The 18,856-nt window shown below is 28.3% G+C and overlaps 1 protein-coding gene across 7 annotated transcripts; it reads left to right on the top strand.

Moving 5' to 3' along the window:
• The first annotated feature begins 174 nt into the window (after positions 1 to 174).
• Positions 175 to 18,445, top strand: LOC122576818 (protein ECT2). Of its 7 annotated transcripts, XM_043747595.1 has the most exons (19): positions 175 to 2,728; positions 2,798 to 3,002; positions 3,105 to 3,396; positions 4,908 to 5,118; positions 5,211 to 5,346; positions 5,425 to 5,634; positions 5,776 to 5,922; positions 6,004 to 7,284; positions 7,770 to 7,904; positions 7,964 to 8,213; positions 8,517 to 8,644; positions 8,741 to 9,137; positions 9,403 to 9,843; positions 10,124 to 10,278; positions 10,363 to 10,448; positions 11,053 to 11,145; positions 12,352 to 12,526; positions 13,911 to 14,029; positions 15,087 to 18,445. In XM_043747595.1, the coding sequence occupies exons 3-19, from the start codon at positions 3,330 to 3,332 to the stop codon at positions 15,127 to 15,129; spliced, it is 4,074 nt and encodes a 1,357-aa protein (XP_043603530.1). In that variant the 5' UTR covers positions 175 to 2,728; positions 2,798 to 3,002; positions 3,105 to 3,329; the 3' UTR covers positions 15,130 to 18,445. The 7 variants fall into 7 exon arrangements, with proteins under 7 accessions (XP_043603530.1, XP_043603532.1, XP_043603531.1 ...); XM_043747597.1 differs by having other exon boundaries at positions 175 to 2,576; positions 2,798 to 3,396; XM_043747596.1 differs by having other exon boundaries at positions 175 to 2,634; positions 2,798 to 3,396.
• Positions 18,446 to 18,856: the final 411 nt, after the last annotated feature.

The following is an 18,856-nucleotide window of genomic DNA, read 5'->3' as shown; positions in this document are numbered from 1 at the left end:
TTAAATCATATTTTTATTGAACATACTTAGTGTTGTTTATAAAAAGTTAGTCTATATGAAATTAATATTTATTTATATCATAAACCTTACATTATTAGTAGGATGCCGGTAAAAAAATACGAAGAAACTGAGGAATTTGAATATAAACTTAATTTGTTGTATTAAGGGTATTAAAGAATTTGAATAGGATTAAACAAATTCAAATATATTAATTTTATAAATAATTGTTCTTGTTTAATCAAAGAATATTTATAAAGAAAGATGCAAATCTGCAATTTATTTTTAATAGTAAATATGTAGTAAGATTTCGATAAAAATCAGTGAATAAAAACTAATCAAAATGAATATAGGATTTTAATTTGAATAAGAATACAACACCATATAGGAATCATTTTGAAGATGGTGCTTTTATTTGGATATATCCAGATATAATAACCCTGGAATGGTACAACCACTTTTATATTTTTAAACCGTAACGTAGTTTTATAATATTCTTATATTTATGAAATATTTGAATAAAATATTTTTTTAATATATAAATGTAATATATGATAAAGATATTTATTCTTATTTTCGGTATGTAGCATCCACAATAAAGTAATTTTTAACATGCAAATTAGGAAGTTTGTTAATAGCATATAGTTCCAGGGATAAAATATGTATTAGATGGATTTTAGATATAAATTTGAAATTTAACACGAAATGTATGAAAGATTTAAAAGCAAGAGATTTATATAAATTTGTATACATTGAAGCGCTTCTGTTTCTTAAAGAAGTACCAATGGTGCCTGAGTTTGACACCTTTTATTTAAATGCATATAAAATAATACATCACAAGTATGTCACAGAAGATTTTTTAAGTATGTTAAATGTTTGCTTCCCAATGTAACTGGTGCATAAATTAGTAACATGTAATGATATGTGATAAGATGTAGTATACTTTCGATATCATTTTTTAACGAATACATTCAAGAATGATTAGACACGCACAGTTTTACGATCGATAAAATGAATTTACGTAATTTCGGCAGTTCATTTCAATGTTTTGAAACGAAAAACTAGTATCCAGAAAACTAGTATTGGCAGAAATTACATTTACTTAAATGAAGATGCAAGATGTAGTAATGTTCCATATTATTTATATAATAGAAAAAGTAAAAGTTGTTCAATGAAACATTACAGGTTGTAAATTAAATCGAATAATACTAATTAACTATATAATATATAATTGTAAGTTTTGTATATTAGTATATATATATATATATATATATATATAGATTGCTATATTGTTTCAAGATTTGTCTGATTCTAGCACTTGTATTTTTCTTTTATCCTTTAATATAAATTAGTCGCAATACTCCAATTCATGAAAAAGGTAATACACATGTTAATTATATATGTATAAATGTATATTACAATATAATGTATTTATATCTAGAATAGTAAAAGAGATAAATAAAAGATAATATTTTTTATCCACACGATGACATGCACATAGATACGATGATACAACGTGTGAATGTGGAAGAGCGAAGGATTTCCACGAGAGATCCGTGTCAGGTGACAGTGAATTGAACGGAAGTTATCGATAGTAGGATTGATTATTTGATTCTTAGAATGCACGTGTAGATTGATATGCATGAGGCCACGTAAAAATTTGGTATTGCATAAATGTGTAAATGAATATAGTTAATGGCAGGAAGAGGAAACGGAATCCAGCGACAGATATCTTTATACTTTCCTTTATTTTATTTTATTCTATTTTATTAACATGTTAACTGCCTCGGCGAACATTGACGATACACGTTTTAATAAATTTCTTAGAATGATTTCATAAGATAAAATCAAAGAACTAAAAAATTATCAACAATGTGAATGATCTAGATAACATTGTCAGAGAAAATTGTGCAAATACAATATAACATTTTGCATAAATTATATGTTATGGTGTAGTATATTTTAATCTATTGCGAACAATACAGCGCGAAACATATGAAAATTGCGTGGTAGTTGGCGTGTTGAACACTATTTTACTACTACACAAAACCTTTACGTATTTTGCGGAAAAAGGCATATGATCTCTGTCATCTTACTTACACGTACATATATATCATAAATGATAAAATAATAATAGGTTATTAATTGTATTGACTATTTTGTATTGTGTCGATCATTTTTTGTATGTTATTTCTTTGAATGTTGCTTTTGAGTCGCTATAATTACGGTTAATCGTTATAGTTTTACTGTTTCAGAAGTTTAAACGCTTGAAAAATGGTAGCGTAAATTTGTCAATGCTACCATCCATTTGAAAAGAAATGTAATAATGCTATAATCTAAGTTACTCTTAATTTTGCAACATTTTCTTTGTTAAATTGGAATTTATATTGCGCTCTTGTCAAATTAAACATTATATAATTTACAATTTGCTGTTATTTGTGCAATTTAAGAATGCGGTAGTAAAAAAATAATTGGTATTACGCGATACGCAGTGATATATAGAGATCTAGTATAATCATCAACTTCACACTAATATCAGTAGTGTTAACAGCGCGTGTTGTCTTTAGCTGATAGTTATTGTTAGTTTTCAATATTTAAAATTGCGAAATGTTCTTACACCACTGCTTCCCATCTTAGGTTCTTTTATATACGTAATCCTTTCTGAACCTTATAAATCATAGTTTAATACCGCACTGAAATTTCATTTCAATTTGAACTTATCAATCCCTTTGTAAGAGATAAGGCGATTTTTGCATAGCAATCTGAAGTGAGTGAAATTTATTGTGTGTCCTCGTTACAGGAAGGAAAAGAGAAACAGAATCTCGGCAATCAGTGAGTAATAGATGCGAGAAGAATGTCGAGCGAGAAACGGTGATAAGTAGCAAAATCACGGCACTACTGATAATTACGTTTCTGTGCCACTTCATGACACTTGCGAATTTAGCAGAAGAACCGTGGATTATTCGACTGTTATATTCATAATGGATTTTAAATAAATGCTGATGGTAAAAAGTGTCGTTTGGTGCCAATATCCAAATATATATATACATATGCTTATACATGTATACGTATACATATATAGATCTGAGGAATCTTATGTACTGTAGGGTCCGTGAAAATAATACACCTGAGGGAACCCTGTTCAGGATTTGAACTTGTGTTTTGTCTATAAGATTCAAGGGCGCTATATGCTGCGCCATCAAGCTTCACTGTTCTTTATTTTTCCGGGTCCTTTCTCTCACTGGATTCGCTTGTAGCCCATAGGAGGCGCTCTCAATGATCAGTACGAAGAAGAGCGTACGAGAAGAACGATGTTGTAACTAACGGCCAAAATGGAAGAGCAAAGTGTCCACAGCAGTATCAGTGATATAAATAGTGAAGAGGCAGTTAGAAGCGAGCGTAAGTTCGCTAATATTTTTATCTTTACTATTATGTTTAGCTATTGATCTACATTGTTAATTGTTGCATATACCATAGGCACCTGTATGGACTAACCGTACCTCACTCTTTATCAAAACTCACGCGACAATGCTTGTGTCTTATATCTGTCACTCATTCTGATCCATAGATAAATCGACGTATCATATCCGCTACTTCTCTTATACACTTTTATATTGTGTTTTGAATTTTACGCGGGATGAATGTCAACGGTTTCTCATAAAATTGGCCTTGACTTATTCTCCAAAATTACGTCAGAAATTTGGTAGTTCGAAATGTCTTTATGAGCTTCCCTACAGTTCGTTATATACTTGTTTTGAATTTAATTATCTTTCATATTTATCTTCATGTCATTTTAAGGTTAAAATCATCTGCTGTCATCTAAGATACAGATTATTTATTATACATTACATCTCACGAATTATTTTCATTATTTACTAATAGAATATGTAGACACGTATTTGAAAGCAATATCAATTTAAGCAAAATCATTTAAAAATATTCTGATTTAAACTTATGTTATCAGTCAGTTTGTTGTTTTTTAAATAAACGAAGAATTTAATTTTTACATATTAAATATTATTTTCATTGTTTACTAGCACAATTATTTATATTTTACTTACTCTACAAAACTTTAGTTATATTCATTTCATTTTTAATATTTTTTTATTATTAATTAATGGATAAATAATAAATAATTAAATAAAATTCTCTTATTTTTAACGTTTATTATTTAGTAACAGAATTATTTGAAACATTTTTCAAAATGAAATCATCAAAAGTATTTCAGTACATCTTTTCCAAGTATTTCTTCTATATCAGTAGTTTGTAGATTTAGGAAAAATATTTACACTTTGCATTTTCTAGTCATATTTCTTGTTTAGAATAGGATTAGTCATTATTTACATACAATTAGTTACGGGTCAATTGTAATAGAACAATATAAGATATTAGTGGTTGGTACCTGCATTAGATTAAATGAGATTAGGCATGAGATAATAGGGGTTTATGGCACCCTTTGTGTATGGGTACACAGTCATTATATTTATTGCCCTTTCTATGTATTTATTGCATTTAGGAATTATACACACATAAATTTAGTTATTTCTAACCATAATTACTGTGTGTTTGGACTTTAGGTATTTAAAAAATTTTAGATAGTGAAATTATTGTCGAATTATAAACAAATAAATAATAATAATCAATAATTTTCGTATTAATAATTTAAATTTCATAAAAATTACTTTTTTCTTAGTTTTTAAAATTTGTATTACTTTATTCATAATACATTTTGTAACTGAAAATAAATTTATAATTAAATTTATAAATAAATTTTTTAAATTTAAATTATTGATTTTGTTATGTAAATGATGAAATATTTGTAAAATATTAAACCTTGACCCAAAATGTTATTGATAGTATTGTTTCATTAAATTTCACTTATGATAGCTGGAAATTTGTTTAAATTTCAGCTCTGATTATACCACGTAAGAAAAGGATATGCTTGATTGGTGCAGCTGGTGATGATCCTGCACTTGGTGCTGCTGCTCAGCAGTTTAGCGTACCTGTTCTCAAATCTGAAACTGGTTTAGAACATGTAGAAGATACATCATATTGTACTTACTTCATCTTAAAGAAGTTCGAGGGACCTGAATATGATGCTCTTCATAAAAGTGCACATAGGTTTGTCATATTTAATTTCATATAATTTGTAACATGTTGAAACATAATCAAAAGAATCTGACTTTTGGTTGGTTTAATTTAACACGTTGTAGAATATTGGGACCAACAGCACTTCTGCAGTTGGCAGAAAAAAAGGACTCATTACCTAGTATTACTAGACCAATGTATACACAAGCCATGGTGGGCACAGTAGTAGTGTTTACTGGATTTAGGAAAAAGGATGAATTGGTTAGTTTCATCTTATTAATTGATATAATGTAGATCATAATAATAGAAATATTATGATGTTAATTTTTAATATCATAGACCAAGTTGATTAATATGATTCACAATATGGGTGGAAGTATTAGGAAAGAAATGGGTGCAAAGGTGACGCATCTCATTGCTAATTGTTGTGGTGGAGATAAGTATAGATATGCTGTTACATTTCGGGTCCCTATTATGTCTATGGAGTGGGTGACAGCATTATGGAATGCCAAAGACGATATTTCCAGTTATGGAAATAATGAAGAACTGGTAATAATTATATTAATAACTATATTCAAATATTTTACTGTTCAATTTTTATTATATAGATAGTAAAAATAGTTTTGCCAATAACAATGGTACATTTAATATATATAACATTTAATATACGATATAATTATTTTTGTGCAGATTACAACTTATAAGCTAAAACCATTTTTCGGTGCAAAAGTATGTTTCTTTGGTTTTCCTGATGAAGAGAAACGTCATATGTGTGAGGTTTTACAACAACAGGGAGGTGAATCTACAGAAATTGATGATCCAAATTGCACACATGTGGTAAGTTTATACAATACAATATTTTACATATTTCATAAAGTAAAAAATATGTAAAACAAACATATGTAATACATCCTTTAGGTAACAGATTTAGGAAGTCATCAGTACAAGAAATCAAACAATACTTTTGACACGCTGCCATGTACTAAAAATCCTAATTATATTCCATATCCTTATTTAAAAACAAAACCATTTTCCTTCACTTTTTATAATCCATACACTAATACCATTCCTAACACAAAACTGATAAATTCTTCACATACTTTCCATGTTAATAATACAAATTTAATCAAAAAGATGAGTACAAGACACTTTTCACATTGTTTCTGTTCTTATGTTCCTCAACATTTTGAACTTAAAGAAAATAAGTGTGCTTATTCTATATTAAATGATATTAGTCAGGATTCAGCGATTTGTATGGATGATAATTTATATGATTATCCAAGTGTATCAGATGAATCTTTTATGTCTGAGTTTTCTATAGAACGAGCTGATTCTGGCGTTAGTATGTCTAATGTAATACAAACAAATGACGTTAATGCATTACAAGAAAGCAATTTTCCTGTTACATCTACTACGTTGGATATGCATTCTATGTCTTTATCTTCATCATCTTCTTTTCTATGTAATGATAAAAGAATTAAGAACAGCATGTTTAATGCTTTTTCGAATTATAACACTGGTAATAAAAATGTGTGCACTCAACAAGGATTATATAATTTTAACTCTTCTACATTATGTAAAAAGAAGGTTACTCAACATGTAAACAAGCAGTATTCTACTAGAAAAACTAATTTGTTACAGTTTTGTAAGAATACGCAGTGTGCACGAAATTCCTTTTTTTTTAACAGAAAAGTTATATCTCCTAAACGGTATATCAAGTGGCGGAAAGCTAAATCTTGTATTACAATTCATAAAATTTGTTCTCTGGAAAAATTCAAACTAAAAAGAATGCATTCTCATCCTAATTTATTAAGACAACATGATTTAGAACTTAATGATTCTCTTTTGTATGATTCATCTATGCCAATGACGAAAAACAAAGGTTTTTTTAGTACATGTAAACTGAACTCTTCCATTTTGTCAAAACTCAGCCATTTAAATTTTTCTCCAATGCTTAAACAGTATGTGGTTATTAATTCATGCAAGCAAATTCCAGAAATTCATCAGAAGCAAAAATATACTCCTTTACCTAGTCCCCTGCCCATCCCTGCTAAGGTAGCAAAATTATCAACTTCTGAATATGGCTCAAGAAGTTCTTTTGCATCAGATGAAAGTTATTTAAATATGTCTTCTAAAAGTTGCATTCTGAAAGATGATCATATAAAATTGGACAAACAGAAGGACAAGCCATTATCTTTGGTACTTTTATTTTTTTTAATGGGTATTATGTTAAATTATGGAATTAAAGGTTAATAACATGCTCCACTAAATGACAAGTTGTAGACAAGTAGGGATGAGGTTATTAGGGTATTTTAACACTAAATAAAAACTTACAATTAGCAAGAATAGAAATTGTTAATTTTAGAGAAATTATTTATGAATGTTTTGTTATATACTAGGATATAGTAGTTTAAAAGTATATAGAATTCCTATTTTTGTGTTGTTTTTGTAATGTATTAGAGTGTGTTCCCTTAATCTGTAGTAATAACGAATTGCATAATTAGTACTTCGTCCTTTATAAATGTTTAACAATTTATATAATATATGTTTTTGTTATATTATAAGAGAAATAAATAGAATTTGTGTATTATATGTTACAATATACATATACGTTATTTGTTTGTATTAATTAGGCATGGTAAATATAAACAGATTAGAATTATAATAAGTTACTATCATTTTAGGTTGTAGATGAATCAAACGTAAATGCATTACCAGATTTGGCTTCTGTGAGAGCACATATCGTAAAAGCAGAATGGTTTTGGACGTCTGTGCAGAATGAGGGTGCAGCTGACGAAAAGGAATATTTATTTGAAGATGTAAGTTTATTAAAATATTTTATATATTTCTCATTCTCAATTATTTATTTTACATTTAGTATTTGGAATCCGTTCTATCACCAACTGTATCAGCTAGACGTGATAGTCAACAAGCTGCTACTCCAAGTACAGCATCTACAAGACGAAAACGCAAACGCTTAGCAGAAACTTTATCTAGTCTGGTTCAAAATGGTGCAGATTCGCCAGCATTGCATAAGAGACGATCCAGCATCAGTGATGCAGGACATTTAAGTGTTAGTGGAAGCTTTCTTGATTGTACAACGAGTCCAGACAAACCATTACTTGATGGTTAGTTGTTTATAAAACATAATTATAGATTTGACAGATGTAATTTAAAAATATCCTACAACTAACAATTACAAATATTTTAATTTTTTTTTTCACAGTCCCTACTAAGTACATCTTCCCTTCCTTTGTGGTTCATTTCTTTTGTTAAATGAAGTATTGTATTTTTATATTTCATTTAACACGATTATACTAACAATATACATAATTTAAATTCCCTATGTTTTACTTTAAATATTGACAATATCTAATATGAACCATATGAAGGGGAAGATAATATAAATTTGAATTATTAATAACTGCCAGATATTCCAGAAGTGGAAGCTGTTAATACAGACACCTCTAGAAAAAATTTATCTCCGCGTCATCAAGTTTTCTTAGAATTAGTACAAACAGAATCTAATTATGTTGGTATTCTCAGTACAATTATGACGGTAAGATCTGTCTCATTATATATTACGCTGAAACAAACAATAAATTAACATTATACATATAATATTACATATTTGTAATATTATTTATGTTTCTAGCTGTTTAAATCTCCACTAGAAGATCTTATAGATACAACTGGCGAGTTATTAAATTGCACAGAAGCTAAAATTATATTTGGCAATTTTCCACCTATTTATGAAGTTCATAAAAAAATGTTGGAAGAACTGAGATACAGCACTACTCATTGGATGGAGGACAATAGTATAGGTAATATATTTCTGAAGTTCGCACCTGACCTAGTCAAGGCGTATCCACCGTATGTCAACTTCTTCGAAAATACAAAGGAAATGCTCGATCAATGTGATCAAAACAAACCACGATTTCATGCTTTTCTGAAGGTTTGTCAGACGAAACCTGAATGTGGCAGACAAAGTTTAAAGGAACTGTTAATTAAACCAGTACAAAGGTTACCCAGTATTAGTTTGTTATTAAACGGCAAGTATATGTATTTATTAAAGTTATTATCTCTTAGGTACGACAATCGTTTATGGCATAGTGTTATCTCACGGTTGATACTTTTATCTAATATTTGATCATTATTAGTCATCATGTATTTACGGTTGTCCATTGTAGTCAACACTCGATTGTAGATTTGTCAATTGCCGACTATAATTGATGCTTATACCGAACGAGTTAAATAATTAAGATAATAATAAATTTTGCATAGTAATTAATATTTTTACACATTAATGTTTTGCAGATATCCTTAAACATACAAATAAAAATAATCCAGATCATAGCGCTTTGGAGTTATCAATTAGCAGTATTAAAGAAGTTATGACCTATATAAACGAGGATAAAAGAAAAACTGAAGGTCAATTGGTTATGTTTGATATTTTTAACGAAATTGACAACTGTCCACCGCATTTAGTTTCTTCACACCGATCATTTATTGGCAAATGTGATGTGATGGAACTTGGTGAGGGTCTAAGTGGACGTGGGGATCATTTAGTTTTGTTTTTGTTTACCGATACTCTCGAAATATGCAAAAAAAGGTCAAAGGCTTTTAATTCGTTAAAAAGTCCTAATACAGCAAATGGATTGCATACAACTAAACTAAGTCAAGGAAAACCCTATAAACATATTAAGATGTTATCACTTAGTACGATAAAAAAGGTTGTTGATATTCGAGAAACGGATGGTAAGTTTATAGCGAACAATATTATAAAATAATACAATATTATTAATAATGAACTAAATTGTGTTTAAACATGTAATAGATATATATTTCTTATTTTTATAGTAATTTTTTTTTATTTTATAAGAAAAACATGATTACAAAATTTATAACACTATCAATTATTTCGTACGTGTAAAGATTTATAAAATGTTTGTGAAGAGTTTAAGATGTATATGTTAAATAAAGTAAAGTAGAACAAATATGAAAAATACACTTTTTGTTTTATGTATATTATTTATAGAATGTCATAAAGTGTTTGCTTTAATGGTGAGAAGTAATCAAGAGTTAAAGGAAAAATTATTTTCATTTACAATTACTGATGAGGAAGTAAATAAGACAAATTATTTACGAACCTTGTGTAGACAAATGGCTAATACAGTGTGTAAAGCTGATGCGGTATGTTTTAGTATTCACCTTGCTTATATATTATTACTGTTTGCAGCTTATTAGTAATTATTATTTTTATTTCTATATTTGCAGGATACGTTCCTGATAAGTCTTGATTCGCATCAACTTGAAATTGACACAAGCGATGTAGCATTAGGAACATTAAGTAAAGCATTTAAGTAAGTAGTTGAAACTTAATTGGTACCTGTCGTATATCGTTAACATCGCATATGATCGTATCTCTCTTATAACTGTAAGTCCGTTTTTTATTGTAAAAGAAATTGAAAGAAATTATATTGTGAATGGAACATTATTTAAGATAAAAACGGTGTTTGTAGATATGATAAAAATAGTACTTACAGTTTTTTGTAGAGAAGCACTTCTAAAAGATGATTTTCTCATATAAATAGATTAAAGAAATTTATTAGATATAAGAATGATAAATATATAATTAATTAGTATTATGCTCCTAGAATAGCTTAGCTTATAATATACTTTTTTGCATTGCTATTAAGTTTTGCTGAACTATAGTACACATATTCACATAGAATCTTCTTATTATATTCATATTTAGGATATGCTAAAAATAAGACCTTTGCGTGTTCTATATCTGTATTATATGTTATACAAAAATTGGTATGAATCTATTCGATAAAGTAGACATTTTTATAGAAAAAATATGCATATTTGTAAAGGGGAAGATTTATCAGTCGTTCTAAACTGTTTTTCTCCTGTATTGCATGTTAACAAAAAATAATGGGGCGACGACTCGTTTGGTTGCAGGAGCCTATTTCATAATTTTTACCTGGAGTATATGGACCCGTATGTGTTCCTACTCAATAGCATGTGTGAAACCACGTTACATGTCCCACTACCGTCAGTTTTCGCACCAGGCTGATTATCTTTTTTTTTACTCGCTTTGGTCCTTTGTTCCCTGCTTGTTTAAATAAATCAATTGCATTCTTTAGTGTAAAAATATAGAAAATTAAATAACTTCGCAAAAAATTTCACCAGTTCAAGCATAATATTGAATATTATCAGCCTGTTTAAAATCATTAATATGCGATTAAAATATTTAATATCTATCTATTTGACCCCTCGATGATTTCATATTTTATACGAACATCAGACTTTCTACATGTTGATTAATAAAAGAATAATACATATTAGTGATTATACTGAATGGCATTTTAGCTTTAAATTGTTTGTTATTTATTTGTATGTAATCTCCTTAGGATTTGTAATAGCTTTTATGGTACAACAAAATCCTACATTGAGATAATTGGTAGCACTACTGACTGTGATATAGCGATATTTACGATCGTATGCAGTATTTACGTTTCTCAATAGAGATTGAACCAAAGTAAAGATATATTTTATACGACTTGACTAAGTTTACAGTTTCTTAGTTTCCTAAGTTTCGATATACGTAAATTGCTGTATATTAAATTATGTTTTATTAATTATAATATTGGACCAAGAGAGATATATTTTTTAGTGAGTAATGAATCTAAATAATTGCTATTTATATAGTTAAGTTTCCATTATTCTTAGTCGTTAAGGGGTTAAATTTTCAGCACCACCTACTTAGTGGTTCAAGTTTTAGTATTTAATTATGTATCATTAATGAATTTTAATTACTTCTTTTATTTTATAAGCCATAAAAGATTTTAATAATTTGGAAAGACTCTGTAACCTCGCAATTAAGCCCTATTCATTACTCTTACATTTGTAATATAGATTTATAGTTGTGATGTAATACTTCAGCATGAACAGAATAAAAAATTACTTATTATAATTCAATTTTTGCATGCTCATTAGTAACTATTATGGTGTAATATTTACTTGAACTGGTTTATTACGGTTTGGGATTTTATTTAAGTTCGCTAATTCCTTTGTTTGCTTGAAAATTTATTTTCCTCCATTTAATTATATATTAAATATTACTATATTATTGAAAGAAGTCATTTTAGTTTATGTAGTCGAGTAAACTATTAAAGGAAAATAAAATTTCAATATCGCTTTTGTTTTTTGTCTAAATGTTTAAATTTAAATGAGTTTGTAACAACTGTTTTTCTTCAGGTTCGCATCTCGTACTCGGATGAAAGTTGGCAGGGCGTTTAGTTTTAATAAAACTCCAAGCAAATTAAAGAGAGCAATGTCAACAATGATGTCGCCATTCGGATCCACTAACAGCCTTACTCCGGCGAGTCAACAACTTGCACAGATGCGGCTTGCTAGTTGCAACAATATTAACGTTAGTTGACAGTTTATTATCACATGCATCTTTCTTTATTATATGCTTATGCTGTTTCTTTTTTCTTTTCCCCTTATTTACTTTCATTTCACGACAGGAGATTGTTGTCTCTTTCATATTGATCTGTTCATATTGAAATGAGTTCAATATATTAATCAAATTTTTTTTTATATATATATATAATATTAACGCGTTCAATTTCGAATTGCACGTCCTATTTCTATCGCTTTTATAGAAGTTTGCTTGAATGCATAATTGTAAAATCACTTTGCCGTTTACAATATTTTCTTCTTGTGTATATCTCTATAAAAATATTATGTAAACATCTGATATTATAACATTGAAATAATTTATTTCATCTCCTATTTTCATTATTTTAATACATTTATGCAAATATTGGAGGAGATTAATTTATTGTATATACAACATAATACATCATTTTCTTATATTCATCTTAACTTGTTGTTCTATTTGGTTTCTTATTTTATGAGATACGTTAATTCATCCATAATGTGTGCGAATTATGTCCTTTTCACGATATTTGTTTTTTTTACTTATGCGGAAATAACGTTAGTGGATAAATTTGTATACTCTATCACGTAAGTATACCGTATTGCGTTTATTTTATTGGATATTAGCTAAATATTATAATAGTGCTTACTAATATTCGCTCTAGAATATATAGGAAATATTAATACAATTTAACGTCTCCTCTCGTGAAAGGGAGTAGAGAGGAGGGTTATTAGAATTTTACTTTCAACAGATAAAATTCCTTTTAGGAATGTGACGACACACAGTGTTTCAACTGGATCAAAATACTTCGTGTCACAAATTAAATAGAGAAACTTAATTTTATGCTATTCATGATTAAGACGATTCTCTTAAAATGGATTCTAGAAAAGCTAAAAATTTATATTTTTATTAAGTTAACTTTGCTCTATTAGAGGCATTTTGTATTAACTGAGATTTTCTTTTCCTTTCTATTTCTTTTTTTCTTTTTTTTTTTTTTTTTTTTTTTTTTGTTACTGTTTACATATATCTGTCATGTGCTATACAGATCAACAAGGCTGGAATCCTTTCTTTTTTTCTTTGTTTGGTTTTTTCTTTGTAAAATATATTTGCAATGAGAAAAAAGTATGAAGTATTTTTTCTTCATGATACCTACAAACTTGCATGATGTTATTTTTCATATTAAAGTATCTTTCTTATTCTCTATTAGTTTTGCTTCCAGTGTGAATTAAATGTTTAAATGTTTAAATTGTTCTGTTTACCCAATGTGATTAATGTAAAATCAGTATTGTTTTAATCCCTACTGGTATTGTATATATGTACAGAAAAATTGTATATATAAATAGGATAAATGGATATTCGTGTGTCTTTCCAGGAGCTGGGTAATGGTGGTTCAGGCTCGCCATCTAGAGATGATGTTCTAGTAGCACCTATGTCGGTTCAGCCGACACGAAAGGCCAAGTGCAGTTCCCTCAGTATGGCTTCGTTAAGAAGGTTGTAATTAGTATATCAGAAATGATGCAATTTTTCTTTTTTGCTGTCATTGCATAACTATGTTTGATCAACTTGCCTATTGTTTATGTGCCTTAAACTCTCTTCACTTTATGTTTAGTGTTGAAAAACATTTACATATACATATATGCGAGATCCTTATACGTAAATAATATATCATACATTGGTATGTTCATTCATGAATGTAAAGACTGGATTGAAATTTCTAGTGTTATATTTATATATATGTTTAGCGCAATGCAAAGTTTACCATTACTAAATACAATGCATGTAAATGTGTCGTGGAAATTTCGTCGTTTCAGAAATATTCAAACGGAAATTTATGGATACTTGTTACAATTTACGTAATGGATTGAAATACTCATATTGGTTAAGGCGAGCTTTAAGGCGACCATAATGTATAGCACAATTTGCATATTTTGCAAAAACAGTGCTGCATTTACAATCACTTTGATTCTATGTTCTTCGCTTGTAATGTATATATACGTTTTTGTGAGAAGAATTCATTTATATCGTTCGTTGCAGTCCGTACTGTACCAAAAGTTCGCCACTGTTCCGTTCTTTAAGGCTAAGATCATTCATAAGTACCTAGCTTTACTTTAAAGTATTGTCAAAATGATACTAATAATTGTGCCTATTTAGTGTCTGTAGCATTAATTAGGTGGTTAACATTTATAATAATTTAATATTTAGCTTAACTAATGCATATTTATTTAACAATATTAGATTTTTATTCTTTACATTTTTATGCTGATTTGCTGCAGGGCAATTTCGCTTGCTACATTTTCCGATTTAGAATACTTTTATCCATTATTTGTCATCAATAATTTTCTTTCATCGTACTTTTCCACCAACTCGGTTAATAATATTTCGAAATCTTAGTAAATTTATTCGATGTTAGATACAATATGAAATACAAAATTAGAAGCATACTTGACTTTTATTTGTAAGAAAGAGTTAGTGTATTTATCTAAGCTTTATATATATATATATGTTTCCATAGTATAGTCTTTTTGATCTTACTTTATTTATCCTCCAGAAATTGTTCAGAGGAAGTCATGCAGGACAAATCCGATCTTTGAAGTGCAGGGCATGAGTAGTGTGCAACAATACCATACTTTTTTCTTTGGGATCAGTAAAATGTCTATGTGAAAGTATAAAGTATATGAATAATGTTGCAAAGATATATCTTTGCAATATGATTTAAGTATTAATCTTCAAAATTCAGGAAATAGTAAAATGTTCGTACAAAGGGTAGATGCGGAAGAGAACATTTATAAACTTCAGCAAATGAATACAAAATTAGTCATGTGCCAATAGAAAAACCATAAGGAATTTTACAAAAAAGATGTACATTGCCAATTATTCTTTAAGCAATTTTATAACCATATATTAACGATATACGTTACCTAATACCATATTAATCGTTAACTTTTATCTATCATACTTGCATAATTAAAACTCTTGTCTTAGAAGGACAAACGAAATTAAGATAAAGTAAAGGGAAAAACATTTATATTTTCAGTGGTATATAATACAAATTTTATTATCATATACATTTTATTAGAATTGAAAGTACGAATATCAATTTTGTGCCATTTAATCTTGTTCTGTAAAATATACTCAGAACTTATTGCAGTGCCTGAAGATAATATGTCGTTTTTAAAATTGAAGATAATTCGTCATTTTTAAAATTAAAGAAATGTAATGCTAATCTATTAAATTAACATTAACGATACATTTTTTTTTGTTCAACTGCCATGTCTTGTATCATTGCATCAGTTTTAAACCATGAATATGAATTGAACGAATATACGGCTATGCTGTCTTTAGTTTATTGTGTTTGCTCTTATCCAATTTAAATCTTTCTGATTGTAGATTTTTTAAACGATTCATAATGTCGAAATTGAATAGAACTGTACATGATATAGTATCACTGGAAATCTAAAAGCTCGAATTTAGAATAACAGTACAGTATAATGTTTTTATCTTTTTCTTTCTAAGAATATAATTGTATTATAATAAAGTCAAAAGATGTGGTAAAAGAAAAGTAAGAAACGTATATCAATATATATATATATATATATATATATATATATATATATATATATTGATATATATTGATATATATTTTTTTAAAACAACAGACTTTAGACTATACATATGTTTATAAAAAGCCATAGTTTATTAGGATTAAATTATTACAGACCTGTCCACCGATAAGACGGTTAATGCCATGAGTTTCCCTCATTCGTAGTAAAGTTGAAGATTGTTTACTAGCTTTGAAGTGAAGGGAATGATGTAAAATTTAAAATTTGTTAAAAGCATCGATATTGGTCACATGCTTTTCACATACCAGCGTTTCTTAATATAAACCTACGGCCATTATCGTAGTTTTATAATGAAATTATGGAATAGGAAAAGTGTTTTGATACATGTGTCGGACCGCGGGCAGGTCTGCATTACTATTACTTTTTTTTATCAATTTACGCTTATTGTAGTTGCTGACTTTATCAAATTTATATTACGATGTATAGTTGGTTACTTAGGTTGCAAAATATGCTATTGTTTGAACTATATAAATATTTATATTCTTATCAAATATAAAGTATTACGTTAATTGATCGTAGATGTGAAGTATTTGTACAATCGATTATACATATTTTCAAGTATAACAATTTTCTATTGTGATCTGTATCATAAAGCTTCTAAAAAAATTTCGTTTTCAAATATCGTAGACATCATATAAAGACAGAGTACTGGTTCAAACACGAAAATCACGATCTTTTATGTTGCAATCTTTTAAGTGTACAATGGTTGTTTTTAAGAAACATATTGTAATATTATACTTAGGAATGTGATCTATTCATATTATACAAAAAATATTTATAAATATTCCAACTGTGCGAGTAGTTTATGAAATGAATATCGTAAGATTTGGAAGACATTTACTTTAGTAGGTGAAGAAAGAACAAATTAATCTTGTCTGAAGTAGATATTTATTTAATTACGGAAGGTTTCAAAGGTTCTTTTCGCTTGATTAGTTATTCAGTTACGAATAAAGGTTGTGGATAAAGTTTCTTTTTATTCATACACCGTGTTTGTCACTTTGTAATGGAATTTAGATTGAAATTTTGATAATGAAAGGCTTATAAAAATGATTATTTTTGATATATGAAAATAAATATAGATGAGATACAAAATTATTTTTGCACAAAAATTATTGTCAATAAATAAATATAATGTAACGATATCATAATGACGAACATAAAAATATATTTGTATCATATGCTACGGAATCGAAAATCGATATTGTAATGAAGTATGAGCGTCAATTATATCTAGTGCCTTAACCAATATAACAACGAATTGTAGTCCCTGCAATTTTTCTTACTATCATCAGCAGTATTTCCTTATTGTCTTCAATGCTCTGGTGAAAAAGGGAATAATTTATCAACGATCATGGAATAAATTAATCAACGAAATCTTCTAAATTAAAAGTGATAAATTGCAAGGAAAGTAGAAAAAAGTCTGTTAGTTCTTTACAGGGACTTGTTTAATAAAACTTCTTGCCATATTAATTCTTGCGCATAATGTCTACTCGAATAACGTGCCTTTGCGTAGAAATGATCGTTAAATACGGATCTTTCGGTGTCAAGTGAGGAAAAAATTCATTGATGATATTTTTGTAATTGATGGTGTTGCATTCGCGAGTACGTTCACCTGAATAATTATGGATGCTCTGGTAGCACTTCGTACTTCGATTCTTAATTTATATTATATTCTTAGGATTTCAGTGTCATTTATTGCTTCTCATAACATAGTGCATGGATAAGCAGAAGAAAAAATATGAAATTGACTAAAATAATGTAGTGCTATGTAAAGATAATCATGGAAAATTTTGTAGAAGAAAGATTAGACCAGTCTTTTCCATTGGCGAACATTATATAAAGTTTTTAACGATATCAAGGCTCATTTTTTTCAGGATTTATTCGTCAATTTATTACTTTAAGTAATAACTATTAGTAAACAATAAATATTGTCATAAATATCCATGGACCGTGTTAGACATTCTAATCTTTTATAAATTGTCGGCACGTCTGATAAAAGCCTTGATATTCTGAGTATCTCGACATTTTATGGTTGTCAAATGATTCCACGAATCATTTGGGAGCTATTAAGCGTTTCTTCTCGATGAAAATGAGGGAAATTCCGCTCGCTTCGGAGCATTGTAAATATTACCGATAAGTATCGTGTAAGTGTAGTATAGTGCAGATGATGTTTTTTACTACACGCGTAAGAATATTGTAATACTTGTAATGTTGCGTATAGTCGTTACTATTTATATGATACTGTAATTGATTGTATAAATTTACTCTTTATTATGTAAATCGAAAATTAAAGCGTTTGCTTTCCTTCCTTTCCCCATTTTTTTTATTTCAAATTCTAATTACGTCATAAATTGGTACTATTCATCGATAAGATATCTATACTACTACAAAAACTCGTGTTTAATTATAATATAATATATATAATTTATTGGCAAAAAGGTCAAATTTTTTTCATGATTTATAGAATTTTGTATGAAAATAATTCGAGAAAATACAGTGTCAGGGTACTAATAGAATATAATACGTACCTGAGCCTTCTGCGCCCTGACGGCAGAAATACGAATTAAAATTTGAAATTTCATCATTTCGCGCGGAGGCATATTGGAAAGAGGAAGCAACTGTAGAAAGTTCGTCACAAATATGGATTATTTAATACATATCGACACGGCATTGCTTCAAAACGGTAAGAATCATAATT

Source organism: Bombus pyrosoma, linkage group LG17 (genome assembly GCF_014825855.1).
Source record: "Bombus pyrosoma isolate SC7728 linkage group LG17, ASM1482585v1, whole genome shotgun sequence".
NCBI lineage: Eukaryota > Metazoa > Arthropoda > Insecta > Hymenoptera > Apidae > Bombus > Bombus pyrosoma.
The sequence above is the reverse complement of the archived record's forward strand: the minus strand, read 5'-3'. Positions and strand labels throughout refer to the sequence as shown.